This window comes from Gastrolobium bilobum, unplaced genomic scaffold (assembly GCF_033153095.1).
Source record: "Gastrolobium bilobum isolate Gb01-03AN ecotype WA unplaced genomic scaffold, APGP_CSIRO_Gbil_v1 utg6878, whole genome shotgun sequence".
Taxonomy (NCBI): domain Eukaryota; kingdom Viridiplantae; phylum Streptophyta; class Magnoliopsida; order Fabales; family Fabaceae; genus Gastrolobium; species Gastrolobium bilobum.
Window position 1 is genome coordinate 257,187 of NW_026897879.1, and position 22,512 is coordinate 279,698.

A 22,512-nucleotide genomic window follows, 5' to 3' on the forward strand; every position below is an offset into this window, starting at 1 on the left:
TTGATTTGTAACAGGATTTGAATTGAAATTTAAATATTAAAACTAGTTAATAGCAAGAATAAAAGCAAGAATTTAAATATTTGATTACTAAATAGAAAAGAAACGTAGCTAGTGTTTTCTGATTTCCTTCAATCTCCTTATTATGTTTGAATTCCTTCTTTAAGTTAATCGTTCTTAATATCAATCTAATCGATTCTTTCTAATGTAATTAGGGCTCAATCCCTTGTTACCCTAAGTCTTTACCATCTTGCAAGAACCCTAGTTCCCCGGTTATTCCACACGAAAATAAGCATTAAATTCAAGAATCTAAAGTTTACGCAAACCCTATGTCTATCCGTAGAATCATAAGGATTACGATGAAATTATCAGATACAGATCATGCACCAACATTCCTATTGTCATGCATTTACCTAAGATCAATATATAAGATTCAAGCTCATATAAAGCATTAAGAAAAGATAATTTCATTCATGATAAAAAGGAAAATTAACATAAAGAATTGTTCAAGACATAAATGATTAAGTGAATTTCATCTAACCCTAACTACTTCAGAATTTAGCCAGACATAGCAAAATCAAGAAAGAAAAGAATTAAGAAAGCTCCCCCAAATTCCATATTAGAATGGGAATTCTTCAATAACTCCAGTGCAGACTTGATTCTGATCTGTCTCCGCCTCTCACGAACATGAACTGATGAAATCTTCGCATCCCCTCTGCCTTCGAGTACCAAGAATGATCAAAGAATGTCAAAAAGTATGTAATTCTGCCCCAAATTATGTTTTTAAGGGCAAAGAATTTGTGCCCTAGGTGGACACTTCAAGTGGGCCTAAGTTGGGTCTTTCGGGGCGCTTAAGCTTGAATTTGGGGGCTTAAGCTCGCTGATGGGCGCTTAAGCCTGATTTGAGAGCTTAAGCCTCTTGGGACAGTAGTGCAGATTTGTATGAGGACGCTTAAGCCTGAATTTGGGGGCTTAAGCACCCTGAGGCAGTGACTTTTTGCAATTTTTGGAGTATTTGGGGGCTTAAGCCCTAGATTAGAGGCTTGAGCCTCATCTTCAAGAATTTAATTTTCTTTCTTTTTCTTCAAATAAGATCTTAATATCTTAAATTCTTGATCTCCATCTCTCCAATCTTCATAGTTGCTCCCAATTATCATCAAATACCTTCAAAATAAGCAAATATATATTATTTAATCCATAATTCATAAAGTTCATGTTTTTGTGTCAATAAACCCTAGATTTAAGTTATTTAACTTGATAATTCATGTAATTTTAGTCTATAAAACAAGATAAATTAAAGATTTATCAGACAGCTTGTAAGCTCTTTCCTGAAATATATCATGCAAAAATCTCGTTGCTAAAATAGAGTTTGGCTATTTAAATTCATAGCTTGGCTATCTTGTTCAGCAATGTGACAATTACATAACGATCCTTTAAACTGAATTATTTTTTTAAATGAATTAAATAATGATAACGGTCCTATAAAATAATAATTTTTGTTGTACAACGTTCCTAAAGATAAAGGAATTTAATTTATCCAATATTACTTGAGGGACAAACAATCTTGTATGTTCAACTCATGTTGACCCTTTTTACTCACTCCAAGCCATTAATGGGCAGCACAGATCTCCAAACACTAATTGAATTCAAATCTCCAATCAAGAGATTTAACGTAGTGATCAAGTGTTCTAATAGTTAGTACCCAAGTTTACGGATCTTGATCTTAGCCGAACATTGCCACCTTTATATTAAGTTGTTCCATTACTTCTAGTGTCATATAGTGTGCACAACACAATGGCTAGCGTTTGGAAGTCATGGTGTGTTTTGGTTACTGCACTTCATTTGTTGCACATCACGTCTTCAAATTTCATGGTCGATAATCTACCAGGTTTTGGGAAACTTCCATTCATGTTGGAAACCGGGTGAGTTAATATTACTTACAAATTGATGAAGGCATGAGAGTGGCTAGTAATAATGATTAAACTGTGCTTGCTCAGTGACACTGACATACAACATATAATGAAGGTACGTAGGAGTGGGTGAAAGAGAAGAGGTGCAACTATTTTATTATTTTGTTGAATCTGAAAGGAATCCCATGAATGATCCACTCCTACTTTGGCTTGTTGGAGGTCCTGGTTGCTCTGCCCTTGCTTCTTTCTTCTATGAAAATGGTAAATATCTTTCTAACAAATCATCTTAATATCATTATATTTATTTAAAACAAACAGTATTTATTTATTTTTTATTCTTTTGGTAAAAAAATCATTCAAATCAAACAGTATTAAATAAAAAGTACTAATACATTACAAAAAATTTAATATTTCTTCTGTGAGCAATAAATATTGCGATATATAAAATTATTCTCGCTGCAAATATTGCTTACAAAAGCCATTGCAATGTTTAGATATCATTTAATTTGTGTCAATACAGTCATCCTAGGAAACCAAGGTTCCTATTAGGTTGAATATGAATTGAGGATGACTTATCAAATTTCTCGTTTAAGTATTTTCTATATGTTTATCAACTTAATATATAGTACATGTTTTTATGTAAGAATATCATATAACAATAGAAAAAGAGTAAGAGATGGATTGAAAAATATTATTAAAAACATAATAGATAAAAATAAATAAAATTACAATTCTTTAAATAAAAGTATAATTTACTAATTAAGTGACAAAGTAATAGTAATACATAAATTATTACTATCCATATCTTTTGTTATCTTAAATAGTAATATTTTATCATTGAATATCTCTCTCTCGCTCTGTCTATATATATGAACAGTTCATTTATTTTTATTATTTTATAAATTACAAGTCTAAGTAAAGATCGTATATTTATTATTATCCACTAACCCATAGCATTGACTTTAAAGATTTTTTTTTTCTCTTTTAATATTTAAATTTATCTTCTATAATGACAATATATATGTGTATTAAATAGTAAACTAACAAAAAAGATATTTTATATAAGAAAAAATATGTAAGTTATATAAATTGAGTTTAAGTTTCATATTTTGAATAAGTTAAACACAAATTTTAATTTGAGACATAATTAAAGGATATAGACTTCAGTAATTTCTATTTTTCACCAGCAAAACTGGAGTTTTGAGTGCCCATCTGTGATAGAAAGCGTAAGTTGATCTTGGATTTTCGTGAGTCCAGGAAGCCCGTATTAATTCTTGAGCTGACTTGGTTGCTCATGATACTCTTGATTTTCCTTACTCGGTGGAGCTAAGCTTCTTGTTTTAACATCTTTTGCAGGACCACTTAAGTTTAATTATGACAATGTTAATGGCAGTTTTCCAGAACTTCAATTGAATCCAAATGCTTGGACGAAGGTATTCACTTTGCAGTTAATATATAATTTAATTAATTCTAAATCCAACTAACTGTTTCTCCTAATAATCTTATTAATTACTACATAAAAATAATAATTGCATTTTTATGTTCTTAATATATTATCTAATAGCAATCAATAAATATAAGTCTTAAGTAATAACGTTATTTATAAATCTCGGCATTAAATTTTGTTATTGTGTTCATGTAAGTCTTAACTTTTCAATATGTAAATTTTAAATAAGGTTACTTTAAATTGAGAATATTTTTAAAGCTTAAAAATAATAACGTTTTCTCTCTCTCTTTTTTTTTGGTGTGGATGTTTTCTCTTTTAATTTAGTGAATTATCATCACAATGAACTTTAAATTAAATTAAGGTTGAATACACTCATATTTGTGCCCACTTTACCAATAAATTCATTTTGAAAGAATTTTTTTTTTGGAAATATGTACATGTGTGTATAAAATTATATACATTCCGTATTTCTTTAAAAACTAAACTCTAAATCTCGGTGCATAATACTCCCAAACTTGTGATAGTGGGGATGGAGGTTGATTGTATATGTAGTTTTATCTTTGCATATTGAAAAGAGATTGTTTTCATATTGAAAAGAGATTGTTTTCAGACTCGAACTTGTAACCTTCCAATCACAAAGTGCAATCTTATTGCTATTCCAAAGACTTGCCCTCATTTCTTTAAAAACTCATTATGAATAATAAAAAATAAAAAATCAGTTTGTTCATCCTTAAATTTAATTTAAACTACAGTGGGATCTTAATCCATTAAATTAAAGGTGAAAAAAAATCATAAGTTTACATATTAAAGGGTTAACACTTACCTTTAACACACTTATATACCAAGTATTTTTCCTCATTAAGTTAGTTACTTTTCTTCCTCCTTGCTAAAGTTAATTACTTTTATATTTTCTCTTTTTAATAAAATTATTTGATTTAAAAAAATCATATTTAAGTGAAATCAATGGTCAAACATTAGTGTATACACTTATGTCAATTAATCTATGAGGTTTGATTTTCTCATGTTGTATGAGAATTCAATTCTCATGTTGTGACTCAACTAGTGGTGGATTCCACATTTATTAAAAGAAGAAAAGAAAAAGAAAAACTTTACACGTAAATCGAAGGGTTATAATATGAGAATTGAATTCTTATGCAGCGTCGGAAAATGTTTTCCCTTAATCTATATATGCGTATGACATGTGCGAGTGCGACGTCCAAGATTATTAAAAACTCTTCATGCGTGTGCATGTAAATAACCTGCAAGTTCTTAGAAATAACTCATTTTGACTGATCCATTCCAGGTACTCAACATATTATATATCGATGCACCCGTTGGCACAGGATTTTCTTACTCAAAAACCCAGCAAGGTTATTATAGCAATGACAAGCAATGGGTGGAACATATGTATGATTTTCTACAAAAGGTTCACCATGTTTTTTAATTATTACTTTCGAGAAAACTTCTGGCTGCAAGTGTATTTCATGTTCTTAGCATATGATGGTTGGAAGTTATTATTGTTTTATCTTCTTTCAAGTGGCTTGTGGATCACCCCAAATTCAGATCAAATCAACTTTACATAGGTGGTGGATCATATTCAGGCATGATTGTTACTCCCCTTGTGCAAAAAGTATATGAAGGTGAATATTGTGAATTTTTACATTAGGATGAAGCGATTCCACAATAAAATTGAAATTTTATTTTCCTTCAAATTATTTTATGATTGTCATTGACTTGTAGGTTATAAAGCAGGAAATTTACCACTCCTAAACATTCAAGTACACAAAGATGCCCATGATTTATGTTGTTAGATAATATGGATACCGTTCTAGTATATATATTATAGAATGTTTTAATCTCATTTTTTTGGATTTTGTATTTGAATTGCACTAGGGTTTTGTGCTTGCAAGTCCATCGATTGACTCTTACCAGGACATTAATACAAGAGTTCAATATGCTCACCAACGAACACTTGTATCAAATGAGCTATATGAGGTTATTATTCAACTCATTTAGTAGCACTTTGGATCATTAAGAATACTTTAGTGTTCTGTCTTAATAATGAATCGATTTTGAAATTCTTTTAAGAAGGTGGATCTATATTTGGAGAACATATATTTATGTAAACTAAGGTGCCATTATATTTCGCTTTTGCAGTCAATCAAAGCTAGTTGTAATGGAGATTATATCAGTCTTAATCCGAACAATGCAAATTGCATGTCAGATTATGAAGCCTACTCGGAGGTCAGAAGCCATCTTTTACTGCTGCTGACTTTGAAGTTGTTCATGTTCTTCCAATACATTAACTAATTAATACTTCACTACGTTGCTCAGTCAGTCCGTTACATAAACATGTTTCAAATTATGCAACCAAGTTGTATCAAAGGGTCTCACAAGAATCAAAGAAGGCTCTTTGAAAACCTCGAAACTATTCACCAATCAACATTTAGGTGTCAGGTAATTAGTAAACCCCTCTCTCTTTCTATTTCCGAAAGAAATATTTTAATTTTAATGAAACTTAATTACAAGTTACAACATTGATTTAGGAAGAAGAAAATGCATTAGTTGAATTGTGGGCAAATGATCCAAATGTTCAAAAGAATCTCAATGTTAGAGAGGTAATAAACGTTCTTTTAATGTGATATTAATTACCAAAAAAATAAATAAAGGGAAATTGGAAGTTGTATTTAAGAAAATGTGTGATGCATGTGTAATTGTAAATGTCATATAGGGAACGAAAGGACATTTCGAAAGATGCAATAATATTAGTGATACATATACAAAGAATGTTCATAGTGTTGTTGAATATCATCAGAATCTCACCAGCACAAACCTTCGATCTCTAATTTACATGTGAGTTTTCACTTTACATAAGCAAAATTCATTTACTCAAACTTTTCAGGTTAATACATAAGCAATATTTACTTGTTTATTTTCTTTTTTGGTTCTTTTGCAGCGGCGATCTTGACATGTCGATACCTTATCTTAGTACACATTCTATAATTAAGTCACTTAATTTGAACTTGAATAGCACTTGGCGTCCGTGGTTCACTGACGGTGAAGTGGCAGGGTTAGTTAAATGAATAAGTTTACTTAATTTTATGGAATTTATTTTATGATAAATTATCTACCATGAGAAGTTTTGAGTTCATAAATTATTATTTTTTTTGGATAAATGAGTTCATAAATTCTAATTAACTTACAATTATCATTATCATGTTTTGTTATTTTGTTATTTTTATTTTTTGGATTTTTTCACGATTTATCATAAACTCAACTAATCCAGTTCGAGTTATGTCAAATGCACATAGAGGACGGCTCTCTTAATTAAGACTATTTTTTTCTTACTAATTCAGTTTTTTTGTTATTTCTGCTCACAGGTATACAGAGAGATATAAAAAGAATGAGTATCACCTAACATATGCCACTGTTAAGGCAAGTTACTTATAAAATTTTAAAAGAACTTAATGTTGTTATTAGTATTACTGTGACTCCACTACTATATATTACTACTACTACTATTATTATTATTATTATTATCTGTTTTCTCTTTTATTGAAGTTGGGAGGTCAAGAGCCTTGTGTTTTTTTTCTTCTTTTTTTATGGTAAAATTATTGTATCAATTAGTCAGTTTTTGACTTTTTGCATTAATTATAAGGTTAAATATTTTTTTCAAGACAGTCTTAAAGAGTTAAAGGCCCCACATTTGAATAATTAATTAATTTGTTAAGTGTTGATTCAAATTTCATCTTTTTATTGTGTCAAAAGAAGGCTACATAAATTACAAGTTTACATTTAATTTCTACATATGTATAATGCCAACCTCTCGTCTAACACCAAATGAAAAAAATAAAGGTTGTGTCATATTATAATCTGAAAGAGCGTCAGGTGGGAGGGTTTTCAGAGCATTGTTGATCCTTTTTTGATATTCGTTATGACTTTGCCATTTTTCCTGTTTTATCTGTTTCTATTTTGTTTTTTTATTTTAATAAAAAAGAGTGAGGTGTACTTATGGGTGCCAACCTAGTTGCCATGCTTAGCACTTTACTCTGACCTGATTGGGTTTGTGTATAATCTGAAAGAGAGCCAATGGTAATGTCTATATTATTTACAAAGTAATTTTTTCCCCTTTTGATCAGTTGTAACAATTTGAGTTTTGGGTCATGTACTTTGCATTCTTTTCTATCCATTTCTTCTCTCTTCCATAGAGCACCTTGTTGGCTTCCCTGAAGATGTTGAACCCAAAATAATAATAAACTTTTAAACGAGAATTATAACTGTATGAAGTAATTAAGTAATAATATCAAAATTACATTATTGTGTAAATAGTTATGCCCACTTTTTTATCTTTATTTTTCATCTATTTTATATTATTTTATATAAAAAAAAAAACAGAGAAGCTTACATAATTATATCCTTACTTGTTTATTAAATGTGAACATGCACCTTTACTTTCAGGGAGGGGGGCACGTAGCTCAAGAATACAGTCGCAAAGAGATTTATGAGATGATCCATAGATGGTTCTCATATTATGATATCTAAATTATGATTTTCACTACATGCATTTTGGGAGTTAGTAGTTTTTTCTTTCTTTCCTTTATGCTACTATCGTATTGTTTCCCGGCAGTACTTGTTCGCCAGATCCTGTTATTTGAAATAAAGTGAGTGTTTGCACTTAATTGACAAAAACTAGAGATAGCAAATGTAATAAACTTTTCCCAGGAAATAATTCGTTTACAAACTTTTTTTATAAATTACACTAAGTATAATCGATCATACACTCTTGATTGAAATATGACTGATCATACTTAGTGTAGTTTGTAAGAATTTATAAATAAAAAGTAATATAACCTTTCCCATAATTTATAGGAGTTCTAAGAAACCCTAACCCTAAGTTGAATGGGCTCTAGGCTTCTTGGGCTATTCTTACACACTAGGCCTAATTAGGCTTTAATAAAAGAACAAAAACCCAACATTAGATACTACCTGTAACACCCTGTATGCATCCGGTTTGTTAACATATCATCGTATTAAGCCACGCTTAATTTAAAAATGCGGAATATCTTTTTCTTTTCAATTATGACGTCATTATACTTAGCCAAGTTGATTACTTAATCATTTTCATAAAAACATCGCTTGTATGTAAATTGCAATAAGACATCTACTGATATACCTCAATATATAAATAAAGTGTGTATCTAAAATCACGGATCTACAACTCGTAGTCCGGACCATAATCCTGATACATTATTACAACTCCAAATAAAACAAGACATAAACAAGACTATGTGTCATGGACAATCCTCATGCTCACCAAATCAACAGCGTCTCAACAAGATGATATACAATCATAAACTGAAGCTAAAACATAAAGCAGCATGCATAACCAGCATCCAACAAGTCAGCATAAAATAACAGCAATTCTGACTCAGCTCCGGCCTCCTGTCGCCTGAGGTCTCAACATTACCTGAACCTGAAATAAGCGCCCCAAACGTGGGGTGAGATCTCTAACAGAAATCTCAGTAAGACAAGGGGTCCTTAAGGATCTTCCACCCCAAGCTCATTTACATGTGCAATATAAGTTCAAAAGCAGTTTAACAATATGATTTCCAAAATAGTGCAATGCAACAAATAATCATGTCATGTGGGTTATAACTATTCTACTGATCAAAGAAATGCAGGAATACGTCTATTACCCACACAGTACCAGCCCATGCTGTATCAGCCCATGCTGTACCCACCCCCAAAGGGCTACCCCATGGTTTCCCTTTAAGGCAAACACCACATAAATATCATACAACAATTGCACTTAACAGCTCCATAGCATTTCAATAAAATAGTACATGAAAACACATCATGCATATAACCATCCCCCCATGGGAAATGGTGGAACCAACAATGGCTAAACCGAGGACACGAAAGCTTACCTGGCAAGCTCACTATCCAATGCCAAGAGTCCACACGGCTCAAGTCCAACACACAGCATATCACAATCTGATATGGACCAATAATAAATCAATAAACATGCACTACAAGCATAAATATTAAGACCACGCCTTCTCATTACGTTTTACGTCTTAAGGCTTCACACAAAGCCATAAGCCCTTAATCACATGATTTTGACTTAGTTCATTAATTACAGAAGTCCAACTTCATCAATCTAGGGTCCACAAACCCCCAATAGCCTACTGTACACACAACACAGCTACTGTTCTACGAAATCCCAGAATATCCGGATATTCCACTGGTACATATCCGGATATGCAATATCCGGATATCTCACTGTCCATATCCGGATATGCAATATCCGGATATACAGATTCCCATATCCGGATATCCAAATCCCCATATCCGGATATCCAATATCCGGATATTTCACGGGCAGATATCCGGATATTTCACGACAGAATGTAGAAACTGCATTTCGTGAAGATATCCTTCCAAGGTTGGGTTTTCACCGATTATAAACACTTAAGCATGCATTTCTAGGTGTGTTTGACATTACCCAACGTAAAGTTATCATCTTTAAGCCTTTAGATGCATCAAGGTTCCATTTTTAAGCATAAAAACTCATGATCATGGGTTCAACCACTTACCCAAGCTTCAAACAGAAAAGAGGGACGCTCTTGGAGCTCTCAAAGGCTCCTCACAGTTCTAACCTCCAGGAAAAACGAAAATGGAGCAACAAGTTTGGTTCTTGCACTCAAAGATGGCTCCTTGACACCCAAAAATGCCAAGAAAAGGTGCACACTCTCCCCCAAACCATAGACAGCAACAACAATCCACCCCACAGCCACTCCAAGCCAGAAAGGAGCATCCTTTACCCTCTCACTCACACCACCAAGTGTTTACTCAAGAGAAGAGGAAGAAAAATCAAAGGGAAAGATTCCAGGTTCACCACCCAAGGGAAGAGCACAAAGGAACCAAGTTTCTGGTCAGCCACCTCAAGACTTCACATAGGGTAAGTTTGTTATCTAGGGTTTAGTGCCTAAAAGCTATATATATAGTCCACTTAAATGAAATCACACAGTATAAAATTTAATTGCTACGCTTAGCATTTTAATCCCAAACTTTGGATTCTTAACCTACTCAATTTTACAAGAATTATCATTATTTTCTTATATTTTTCTGAGCACTTTTCCGGTACGCGCTTTTCATAGCCAGTATCAGATTCTGGCACCAGTTCTCATTATTTGGACTTGAAACTCGTTTTACAAGTCCTATATATTATTCTAGTAATTATCATGCACTTATTATAATTTTCCGGGATACTTTTTCGGTACGCATTTATACCGACTAGCAGAACCGGTATCTGCACTTTTCTTCCGAAAAACGACTTTCAGCATTCTTAATCACTTATCATAATTATTAGAGCCTCATAATAATTATTAGGGTCAATTATGGAACCAATTCCTATTTTATCATAATTAATTAATTAAATTCCTTAATTAACGGTGCGGGTTCTTACACTACCCTTTACTTATCGAAGTTGAGGAACGAACGTATCCAACGAAATAGGAGATCATAGAGATCTATACAATGTCCAACTTTTGGGCGAGATATCATCGTATCCATCCTTCATTAATAATAATAATAAGGGGAAGTATTCATTTACAAACTTTTAAAAATTACACTATGTACCCTCGGAAGTACATTACTAACCGAGTGTACTTCTGGGAATATATTATGTAGTTTGTAAATAAAAATTTTGTAAATATAACACTTCCCATAAATTATATGCTTATAGTTATCCGCCTCCCGGTCTTCACTTTGTGGTTGCAGAAGCTGAGGTAAAATCATCTCTGTGATAGTGAAAGAGTGCTCACTCACCAATCTTATCCCTCTTGAGAGATAGTCTGGAAGATCTATCACTAGCTAGGATCAAGGAGATTGTTCGTGCAGAGGAGAGCATTTCGTGAAGAGTAATCAAACACGAGGAGATACTGCATAGATCTGCACAACAAGAGTTATGTAACGCCTGGCCGCTTCAAGAATCAATGACTATCCCCACATACTAACACAAGACTTTTCAGTGTGCTTTTTCCTCACTCGCACACTTTACAAGAGGTCACCCATCCAAGAATTGCCCCAAGTCAAGCACGCTTAATTATGGAGTTCTTCCGTTTTGGGCTACCGAAAAGTAGATGCATATTGTTAGTATAGGTAGTACCAATTAATTCTTATAAGCTATCCCAAACTGCGCAGTCTCATACCTACACAGTCTTTGGAATCCTTCTCTTTCAGGTGTCGATTCTATTCATTTATGCATATAACCCCCCGCTGGAAGCCTGTCAGGAGTCGTTCCTTGTCCATGCCTTTTTGCACCGGCGATCACTCTCCGCCCTCGTCAGCGTTTGGGATGTTACATGCCCACCAGCTTCCGCCTGGTTCGCCCTCGAACCACACTGTACTGGAAGAGAGGCCCTGCTCTGATACCACTTGTAATGTAACACCTCGTGTGCACCCGGTGTATTAACATACAAATGGTAATAACGCGGCTAATTAAATGTGGAAGCTAACTTTTTCTTTTCAATTATGCAATCATTAATCATTAACCAAGTGGATTAATTATTCTTTTCAAAATATCGCCTGTATGTAGGGGTGTGCAAAAAAACTGGTTCACTTGCCCTGTCCTTGATCTGACCATGACCTGACCCATAAATACCTATATTTTTTGAACTGAGTTTAGATACTGACCCACTTTTATTTGGGTCAGTTTTAGACTTGACTTGTTTTAATAATGATCCACTGACCCAAAACTTGACCCACACCAATAATATAATTTTCCTTTTCAAACAAGTTATGATAGGACAATTTATAAATTTTATTTACTAAATTTGATTTCCAATAATTATTTAAGAATACAAAAAAATCATGTGATTGGTGGAGGTTAACAAAACTTCCAAAAAAATAAATAAATAATCATCTCTCTCGCACGAGGCATTGGGTACGGGATCTAGTGGTGTGGTTCCTCTAAATCGATGTGCTTGGTGTTGAACGTCAATTCCATGCTGCTTAGGTGAAATGATGCCAAATAAATCCGCGACTATCACTATAAATATTTGATATCATACCTAAAAAATAACACATGTAATTATTTCACTTCATAATTGTAATAGCACTCTTCACATTAATAATTCAATTTTTAATGAAATCAAGTAAAACATTGTCGTATAATATTTTTTCCCAATAAATTAATAGAAAATAAAATCAACGTGAATTCCTCAAACAAATATAAAATTATAAATGATGGAACACAACATAAGCTCTAAATAATAATAATAAAAAAAACCTTAAGGGTTAAGATTGCTCAATGATTCGGTGAAGAAAAAAAATTACCCAAAGAAAGCAAGAGAAGAGACTATTATACTTTATAGCATAAAGTTAACTTTGTTACAAGTGTTTGATTTTCTCATGTTGAATGAGAATTCAATTCTCATGTTGTGGAGATAAAAAGTATGTGAGACTCATGTGTTAGAAAAAATTATATGTAAGACTCATGTCAGCACGAAAATCGAAGGATATGTAAGAAAATTTTAATTCTCATGTTGAATGAGAATTATAAAACCCTTGCTATATTCTATTAAATATTACATAATTTATTTAAGGTATTATATATATATATATATATATATTAATTTATGGAAGTCCCTGGAGTTCAGAAGAACAGAAATACCGGAGGAGTGAGCAACAGACAGTGATAGAGAGAGAGAGTTTAAGATTGGAAGAGAAAGAAGAAAACCCTAATTCGAGGACGTAATTTGTATCAATCGATGAAAAACCCTAGAATCGCAGGCACATCGTCATCGACGTAGATGCTTGTTGTCGCTGGAATATCGTGGGATCTGAATTGGTTCCTGCAGTTGATATTCTCCATTCTCGTCGTTGCCGTTGGGTTGCACACCTTGGTGAAGAACACAGCTTCCAAGTACTTTGAGGTCGACGCCAATTTCGAAGGGGAGAATCATCCTCACACTGCTCCAATGGTCGGCGTTCTCGCCGCCGACGATCCTATTTGCGCCGTCTGCGCCACCCACGCCACCAAGAAGTGCTCCCGCTGCAAAGCCGTCCGATATTGGTACCACTCTTGATCGTTATTCTTATTTTTATTATTACTATTTTTGTTTTGTTTTTAATTCAATGTGATCGTTATCATTATGGAGGGATTTTGGTTTCTTTTAGGTCTTGGTAATTTATAGGATGTTGCCCTCTTGTATTGGTTTTGGCTTTTAGTTAATTGGCTTAATTAAGTGATGTAAATTCAGGGTTTAATGATGGAATTGACAAATTTATGTTTTTTTTATTAATCTGATAGGAATGGTATTAGTTATCGTATTTATTTTTTTTAAATAGGAAAAGGAAAGGTAAAAAAAAAACTGAATTTAGTTTGCCTGTTTGTGGCAATTTTTCAGCTCAAGAGAATGCCAACAGTCGCATTGGAACTCCGGGCATAAGACGAACTGCAAGGATGTTCGTGACACTGTTGCCATAAGTTTGACTCAAAATGGGGCAACTAATGGTGGGTTTAGGGCTTCTGAAGCAGGGGATAAAAGCTTGCCTTCAGTTGCATTGGTACCTGGTTGTGGAACGTCCAGGCCAATCAAGCAACCTAAAGATGTAATTTTCTTTTATGGAAGTATTGTCAAATTCACATTATGCTTTGCTTACCCCAGGTAGTCAAAGGAGAAAGGCATCCTTGAGGCAATGAGGTTTTAACGGCTTGAGGCGACATGCCAAAAGCGCACACCTTAGCGTAGAAAAGCCTCCTTACCTTTAGAAAAAAGAAAAGATTAATACACTTGGCTATTTTGCATTAAGCTTCCATATTAATTAATTACTCAAGATAAAAAAAAATCACTCCGCATTAAAACCTGACTAGTGGGTGTAGGGGTGGAGGCAATCTTTTGTACGCAGCCTTACCCTTGCATATTTGCAAAGAGGCTATTTTCCGGATTCGAACCCGTGATCTTTCGGTCACAAAGGAGCAGCTTTATCACTAATCCAGGCTCGCCCTCTTTAATTAATTACTCAAGATAGTAAAAATAAAATATTATGATTATTAATTTGCAAAACCCTAAGCTACTTGTTGCTAAGCAGCCCGACGACCAAACAAGTAGTTAATTTTCTTAACATTCTCACTAGTTTAGCTCATTTAGCATTCCAATTAACAAGTTAGGTGACTTTGCTTTCAGAGATTTTCTATCTGTTGTGGATAGGGCACTCAAATTAAGGTAGTCAAAATCGTGATCTTTCTCATGAGATCACACTAACATTGTTTTCCCTGCCCCAGCAATTTCGTTCACACTCTGGAACATGTTTTGGTGGGATTGTCGTGCAAGATTGTACGACCGTGATGATCCTACTTATCTTGAAAAAAACCTGTTTTCAAAACACCCATGCCCACTCGACAGAAAAACCTGTCTTTTACCCAGTTTTTAACTCCCATTTCGCTTAGATAGCTTTCCTTCTGAAGCCCTATTCATCCCCGTTGTGCTGCTGCTGCTGTTCCTGTTTTTAGTTTCAAGTCACAACAAGCTGGTTCGGCTTTTCTGCTGCTGCTGGTTCTGACATCGATGAGTGCAGCATCTTGCTTGCTCCTGTTTCGGATGGTCAGCCACTGCTGGCTCCTTGTCTCAACCGTGGTTTAGTGCCTCTTGCCCCTTCTTTGTTCTGCTGCCCACCTGTTGCTTGTGTTCTGCAGCAATATTCTCTTTGTCTTTGAAGGTGTTCTGCATTTCTGCGATTAGCCTTTTCTGATTCTGTGTTGTGCACGCTACTGTCTTCTAGTCTCTCCTGTGGGTTTCGTTGCCTAGCCTTTGCTCTGTTTTGCTCTTCGCATGTCCCTTCTCTTCTGCAGCAATCCATAAGCCTGAATTTGAATTTAATTTTGTATCCTAGGTAGGATCTTACAATCTGTGTTACAATAACATGGTTTATGTATTTTTCTTCCCATTAAAATTCTAGATATGATCTCGATTTTGACTACCTTGCTAAAAATGTGCCTCCCTTGAGCTAGAAAGACGTTTGTAAGGCACTAGAGGTGCATTTGTAAGGCGTAGGGGCATGCCCTTCACTGAAGGGCAGTGCCTCAACCGGCAAGAGTTGCTGATCCCTTCTGGCGCCTTGCCTCAGTGCCTTTTATTCTGTATTTACGAGTTTAAATCTTATATTTTCTTTCTCAGCACACCAAATTATACATTTTGCCTTTTTCAGGTTCTTTTTCCCTACGATGAATTTGTTAAACTTTTTAACTGGGACAAGCCAGGATTTCCTCCTTGTGGACTCTTGAATTGTGGAAACAGGTTTGTCCTTTTCACAATTGGGTTTTATTGCGATTAGGGGATTCAGGAAGAACTATACACTTATTTCAAATCTTTGTAGTTGTTTTGCAAATGTGGTTCTTCAGTGTCTCTCATTCACAAGGCCACTTGTTGCCTACTTGTTGGAGAAGGGTCACCGCAGAGAATGTAATGTCATAACTCAGACCTTTTGGTTCTTGATGGTTATCACCTATTCCTCATGCTTATGTTAGTTGGTGGTGGATTTTCAGGCAGTCGTAATGATTGGTGCTTTCTATGTGAATTTGAAAATCATGTTGAAAGATCAAGGCTAAGTTCACAGGCATTTTCTCCAAGGAATATTCTCTCTCGTTTGCCTAATATTGGTGGTACTCTGGGTTATGGAAGACAAGAGGATGCTCATGAGTTCATGAGGTTTGCTTTTCCTTGCAACATTGTCATTTCACTTTTTGTAGTGAATTGTATATTGCCTGTTTTGGAAGGATTTATATCTTATATTTAGTTTGATAAGATATGAAAGGTGCTTTTTTTTTTCCAATACCTTTTTTTTGTAGGTTTTCCATTGATGCTATGCAATCTGTTTGCCTTGATGAATTCGGTGGAGAAAAAGCTGTCCCTCCGAACCTTCAGGAGACAACCCTTATTCAACACATATTTGGTGGCCTCATTCAATCTGAGGTTAGACACCTAATAAAACAAATAAAAATTTTCTTGTTAGAATGGATGCTTTTCTACTGTTTGATTACATGTATAATGAAAGTGGAGAGACTAAAGATTATGTTGGCATTGAATTATTAAATGGAATTTACTGTGTTTTGTCTTCATATCTTTGAACTAAATATGTTAGTCTAGGCTAAGTGGTAAGACTCCATAATGGTGTAGAACACCAATTAAGGTAGGACTTGGAGGATGACATAATATCCTGTTTGGTTTTTATTTCCAAGAACATTTTTATGTTTTTAAAAATAATAAATAATAATCAAACCTGTTTGAATGAATGTTTTCTGGTCTTAATTTTCAAAACAATAGAATAGGAGATATGTTTCAAATGCAAGAAAGCAAGAACATTTTAGGATACCTGTTTCTCATCCTTCCTAGTATTTTTTTTGGCTGAATATCAGTTTCCACCTCTTGTGTAATTTTGATAGTGACATGGATGTGGCTGTCTGTCTTTAATCTTTTAATCTTTCTTCGTGCGAAACTAAACAGGTGATTTGCACAAAATGTGATAAGATTTCAAAGCAGTATGAAAATATGATGGACTTGACAGTTGAAATTCACGGAGAAGCTGCCTCGTTGGAGGAATGTCTAGACCAGTTTACTAGCAAGGAGTGGCTTCATGGGGAAAATATGTATAAATGTGACGGGTAAGGTTACCCTTCCTATTGAAAGACATTTTCACCTTAACAAGGTTTATTATTATCACATTGCAATGATTGCATATTGTTTCTTGCCATTGATGTCAGCATCCTTTAAAAAAAAATTAGTTATGATCACTGTTTTTGTAGTTTGATTAATTGAATGCAGAGGACAACATGAGGATTTTATTTTGTGGATTGAAGTGGAAGTTAGCCCTCCCCCCCCCCCCCCCCCCCCCCCCCCCCCCCCCCCCTTCTTCTCTCTGTCTTTTTCTGTCTCTCTCCTTCCCTTGATTTTTTTCAATTTTGCTCTAGGCAGAAAAATAAGTTCACGAGGCTGTTCTATAGCAGTGAACCATTAACAGTAACAATGTAATACTATTGCGTGCTTTGAAAATTAGAAATCAATTCAAAATTTGTACTGGGAGCTTTTGAAACACTGTTGTATCTCATTTGCATAAAGTTGACCATATACCTTAATTTTAACAACCAAGATAAGGTGATGCATGGCTGTAGCTTTATAGTTATATGGCAATAGCAAAATGCATTTTGCTTAAGCATTAACCATAAAAATTAACATAATAAGATTTTTCCTTAATTCAATTACTGGTTTTGGTTATACCAGAATTCTTATCGATTTTGTTTCCTGTTTAAATATAAGCTTGAGGTTTTTTTTTTTTTTCCTTCAAATTTTGGGGTGTGTTATTTGATAACTGAGGCACATGATTTGGAAAGATTTTATAAATAAGGAATTTTCTGTGGCAGAAAGTAAGTTTTGTCAACAAAAATATAATTTGAACATTTGCTTTTGATAATGTACTATGCTGTCAGGTAGACCCTTTTCTTAAACAAGTTTTGCTACTGCTTGCCAGGTGCAAGGACTATGTCGAGGCATGGAAACGTCTTACTGTGAAACGTGCTCCAAATATTCTTACAATTGCCTTGAAAAGATTTCAGGTCTGAGTAATTTGATCTAGACTATCTGGTTAAGTTATTGTAGATGATTTTAGTTGTATCGTATCTAATACTTCCCTGTCCAAAAATGTGCTTCATGTGATGTGAATTTTATGTTAGTTTATCATGATTATATACCCTACATTGAGCACATTAATTTTCCCCCCTTCTAGCATATAAAAGCTTGAAAGGCTTACATGTATTTAGTGTTATGAACTTTGTCAAAAAATTTCTCTTTTTTTTTTGTTGGTATTGTGTACATGCAGAGTGGGAGATTTGGAAAACTTAACAAGAGAGTAGCCTTCCCTGAGACTTTGAATCTCAGCCCTTACATGAGTGAAGCCGGAGATGGATCTGATATCTATAAGCTATATGCTGTTGTAGTCCATATTGATATGCTAAATGCTTCATTTTTCGGTCATTACATCTGCTACATCAAGGATTTCCATGGAAACTGGTATTGGATTGATGATTGGAAGGTAGATTTCTTTGTCTCCCCATGCAACTTTGGTTGTTGGGTACTCTGTATATCGTGCTTGAACATTCAGTATCCTCATTTGAGTTGCACTACACTTTTCAGGTTATGAAGGTGGAATTGGAGGAGGTACTTTCTAAGGATGCATACATGCTGTTGTATAGCAGGTATTCTTGTGACCATGTGTTGAAGATATGCTTGGACTTTCAGTAATCCTATCTTTTGTTGGATGGCTTAGGTTATATCTTTATGCTGATATTAAGTTGGTCATGGTCTTGGATTTTTTTCAAGAAAATAAATGCCCTTGTCTTAAAGGTCTACTTTTGGTTATTTTGATCAAAGGCCCAATAGCTGGTTCTGTTAACATGGTCTCAAGTGGAGCTAGTCAGTACAGTTTTGAGTGTTTTTGCCTTTATTAAGTGATTTGATGCATAACATGACTTGGATTGGATTGTCTGATCTCTTGAATAGTGGAACTGGCCACTGACTCAACCGGTTTTATGTGCATCACCAAAAAAAGATTCAGTTCTGATCTTTTTTGCTCGTTAGGCTTCATCTTTCATTGCACTCTGATGGAACCCAACAATTTACAGCAAGAATAACAACAATTAATAGTAAAATAACACTTCCATTAACAACAATATAGGAAATACAATGATGAAAATACAGAAAGATAAACCAAAAGACCTCAACTCCCCTTCAAAGCCAACAAACCTAGGCATTAAAAGTTCCCTAGAGATCCTTCCCCAAAACCCAATTCACCAAATACTCAATATCTACATATCACACTACACACACTCCTTTTATTCTAACTCAGAACATTCTAGAAGCTTTCCTAATTAACTAACTAACCAACTCAGGCCCATCACACTCTGTCTTAGCCTTTTCTTTGGTTTACATGGGGAACCCTAGGCCTTGGTGATATATTCAGTTTTAACTAGTTTGCTAAGATTAAGTGTTTAGTTTTGCATTCCGGTGTGTAGTGCATTTGCTCTGATTTCTGGTTGGGATCTGAAATCTTGGAACTTTGAAGTTGGTTTGCACCTATTGAGAACTCTGGTATTTTGAACCTATGACCTATCTTTACCTGAGGTTTGATAAATAATGGTTCCAATATTTGAAGTTGGGGCAGATGCATGTAGCTTTTTTATCACTAATTTGTGATTGTGTTAATTACATTCTGATTGAAATGGCAAGTATTGCTTGATATGATCTTGGACAGGTGTAATGCCCGACCATCAGGCCTTCAAATTCAAACTAATGAATCTTCAGGGATAGCAGAAGTGCAAACAGTCGAAGTGGAAGGGGAGCCTGCCCAAACTAAACAAGCTGAATGCCTCTCAGATGTGAAAACTTTGACTTGCCGTAGAGGTTGTGATGTTTTGCCATCTGATGTTAGTCCAGAATTGAAGGTTTCTAGCCATGAATACGAGTCTTCCACTGCATTGAACTCATATGCCAAAACAGAGCATTCTGAGGATATGGACAAGATTGATGTTGAGTCAACTGATATTGCAAATGAGATTTCTTGTAGTGCTGTTGAATTGTCTTATATGCCTATGTCTGAAGCTGTCGAAGATTTGATGGATGTAGATATGGGAAGATCTTTAGAAGAGACTTCAGGCTGCGCTGAAGAACAAGATGATACTGATATGGCTAGGTCTGGTCCTTCTCCGGGTTTGCCACATGACCTTTCTTGCTTTGATAAGCATTCTTTTGTTTCAACGGATTATCAAAATGAAGAGGAAGATTCAGAACATATAGATGTGGTTAACTTCAAGTTGATAACAGCTAAAGATAATGCATATTATGGCAATGGGTATGTCCGTGCAAACAAATCCGGTAATGATGCTGGTACACTGTTTTCTAGCAAAGGAAATGGAATTGAGAAAGTGAAAATATCAGCTGACAAGTTAATAATTTAGGCGCAGCTATTTTTGTTATTTTTTCATATCATTTGATTATCCCATCATCGAAAATATGTGGTGAGTTGGGAGATTTTTGTCTGAGGTTTCAGTATTTGGAGGAACCTTGGATCTTATTGTAACATTTCTAGATGGATTCTCTAATTTAAATATACTGATAGAATATAACTGCTTTGTCCTTATTTTTCTTCATTCTTTGTATATAAGAAAAGCGTAATTATAATTTGCCGCATGCCTCTACTGTTGCTAGTTGTACTTGTGACCCCTAATCTGATTTCACTAACAAGAATTTTTCTTTTGGTTCGAGAAGATACTTTGATTGCATATGTCCTTATCACTAATTTGAAAAGTTGGTGCCCTAAGTATATAGTCAAAGTCGAGGAAGAAACGCAAAACAATAGGTATACCTTGTACTGTTATTTAAGCTTGGGGAAAAGGCTATTTTGTGTTGGATTCAGAAGGTCATATTCACTTCACTAAAGACAAGAATTATAAATTCGGTGGCTATTGGAAGAGTCTATTCAAGTTCTTAGAGACTAACTGGAATAAGTGCCTGAATCTGAGAATGCCTTTAATCTATGTTAAATTAACTAATTACACTCGAATGGTATTTTTCAGAAGCTTATTTTGTTTATAGAATGTATGGCCTTGATGTTAAGTAAGTGTTGTTGAGATTCTTATATGGAAATTATACGTAAAGAGCATTATTAATTGCACAACCATCTAAAACAAGCATAAGGAAATAGTAACTTTACCAAACATCTATTGTCAAATGTGGATTAGAGGCCAGTGAACTTGATTTATCTCAGTAACGTCTCAGATTCCACAGAGGAAGTTCATTGGAGCCTTCTTTTGGTTAAAAAGAAAAAAAAAAGGGGGCGGGGCCAAAAGAAAGGCCAACTTAAACGAGGGTGCATCATGTGAGGAATCGAGACCACTGCATTGGGCCTTAATGGCTTTTGGGTGTGTTAGCATCTGCTTGAGCTGAAAGCACACGAGGAGCAGGAAAAGTAAAAAATCATGATTAATGGCTTTTGCTTTACAATATTTCCCCCCCCCCACTAATTTACTCTAATCGTTTTTGGAAAAAGAACAAAAAAATGCTTGTCTTGTGGATGGGGCTTGAGCGTTGACTTGTTGTTGTATTTGTATAGCAAAGAGCAAAGAAGTCAAAAGATTCCTTAACGAGGAGCCAAAGGAACAAAGAATAGAGGGTTGCTTCTTCCTTTTGCTTTGGGAGGGTCAGCTAAAAACTACAAAAGTCACAGATAAAACACAACACTTCCCTTTGACAATTGACATTGAAACTCAGTAGTCCTTTCTCTTTCTTTTATGCAACCCCCCCGAATCCAAAGCCAAAGCCTTTAAGCAGAGTCAACGACTTCTCTTATATAATGGCATTTATAAGCACATCATATTTTGCATCGAAAATTTAACATTAAGCCACTCGAGTGTGGTGTGTGCGTGTGCTTTGTCATATCTTATGTTAGTGTCAACCATCCAACCCCAACAAAAAAAAAGTTCCCCAGGAAGGTTCCCACCTCACTTCCTACTTGTTGAGCTCGCTTTCCCTTTTTTCACTCTTTTGGATTTCCTTCTCCAACGCCCATTTTAAACACACAATCCAACCTCAGAAGCTCTTATTATCTATCTTTTGTGTTCATTTGCTTTCCTATCCACTCAACAAAGCAGCACCTTCAGTTCTATCAGGTGCATTTCTAACCTTTTTTGATTTTGTTCGTGTGTCATCATTATCTTTCTGCTTTCTCGTTTCCCTTCCATTGAATGTGTCTTGAGTGACTATTTTTACTATTTGGAAATCTGAGCATTCTTTTTATTCCTGGTGCGAGGGTTTCTAATAAAAGGGGTAGAAGGAAAGAGAAGACAAGAGTAGAGGGAGAGATGAAGAGAAGGAAATTCATTTTTATTTTAAGTACCAAGCTTCATTTTTGCTTCTTAAGGATAGCTTGTTAAGCTACAAGGGTTTTTTTTTTTTTTTTTTGGTTTGTGGGTGGGTGGGGTTGGTTGGGTTCTTTTACAGTTCTCTAAAGTTTGCAGCTTTAATTGGTTATCAAAATTCAAGAAGCCTTGTAATTTTTTGTTGCAAAACTATAGGGGGATGGGGAACTAAAGGGAAAATCTTGATC

General features: G+C 34.6%; 2 protein-coding genes across 2 annotated transcripts; both read left to right on the forward strand.

The window, feature by feature from the left end:
• The first annotated feature begins 1,791 nt into the window (after positions 1-1,791).
• Positions 1,792-7,896, forward strand: LOC133311078 (serine carboxypeptidase-like 17). Its single transcript, XM_061512089.1, has 14 exons — positions 1,792-1,919; positions 2,023-2,168; positions 3,264-3,340; positions 4,658-4,780; positions 4,892-4,994; positions 5,095-5,132; positions 5,248-5,349; positions 5,512-5,598; positions 5,689-5,811; positions 5,901-5,972; positions 6,086-6,207; positions 6,311-6,424; positions 6,735-6,789; positions 7,813-7,896. Exons 1-14 carry the CDS (start codon positions 1,792-1,794, stop codon positions 7,894-7,896), a joined length of 1,374 nt encoding a protein of 457 aa, XP_061368073.1.
• A 5,127-nt stretch (positions 7,897-13,023) lies between these two features.
• LOC133311083 (ubiquitin carboxyl-terminal hydrolase 18-like) lies at positions 13,024-20,589 on the forward strand. Its single transcript, XM_061512097.1, has 11 exons — positions 13,024-13,432; positions 13,767-13,971; positions 15,568-15,656; positions 15,736-15,821; positions 15,905-16,067; positions 16,208-16,331; positions 16,863-17,020; positions 17,884-17,968; positions 18,232-18,444; positions 18,546-18,607; positions 19,663-20,589. Exons 1-11 carry the CDS (start codon positions 13,170-13,172, stop codon positions 20,363-20,365), a joined length of 2,151 nt encoding a protein of 716 aa, XP_061368081.1. The 5' UTR covers positions 13,024-13,169; the 3' UTR covers positions 20,366-20,589.
• The last annotated feature ends 1,923 nt before the right edge of the window (positions 20,590-22,512 follow it).

What these genes read in the sequence shown, in the direction of transcription:
- LOC133311078 (XM_061512089.1), top strand. Translation starts at nt 1,792, where the DNA reads ATGGCTAGCGTTTGGAAGTCATGGTGTGTTTTGGTTACTGCACTTCAT. An exon ending in ATCCAAATGCTTGGACGAAG is followed by an intron (nt 3,341 to 4,657) that starts GTATTCACTTTG and finishes GATCCATTCCAG; the next exon opens with GTACTCAACATATTATATAT. An exon ending in AGAATCTCAATGTTAGAGAG is followed by an intron (nt 5,973 to 6,085) that starts GTAATAAACGTT and finishes AATGTCATATAG; the next exon opens with GGAACGAAAGGACATTTCGA.
- LOC133311083 (XM_061512097.1), top strand. Translation starts at nt 13,170, where the DNA reads ATGCTTGTTGTCGCTGGAATATCGTGGGATCTGAATTGGTTCCTGCAG. An exon ending in CAATCAAGCAACCTAAAGAT is followed by an intron (nt 13,972 to 15,567) that starts GTAATTTTCTTT and finishes TGCCTTTTTCAG; the next exon opens with GTTCTTTTTCCCTACGATGA. An exon ending in AATATGTATAAATGTGACGG is followed by an intron (nt 17,021 to 17,883) that starts GTAAGGTTACCC and finishes ACTGCTTGCCAG; the next exon opens with GTGCAAGGACTATGTCGAGG.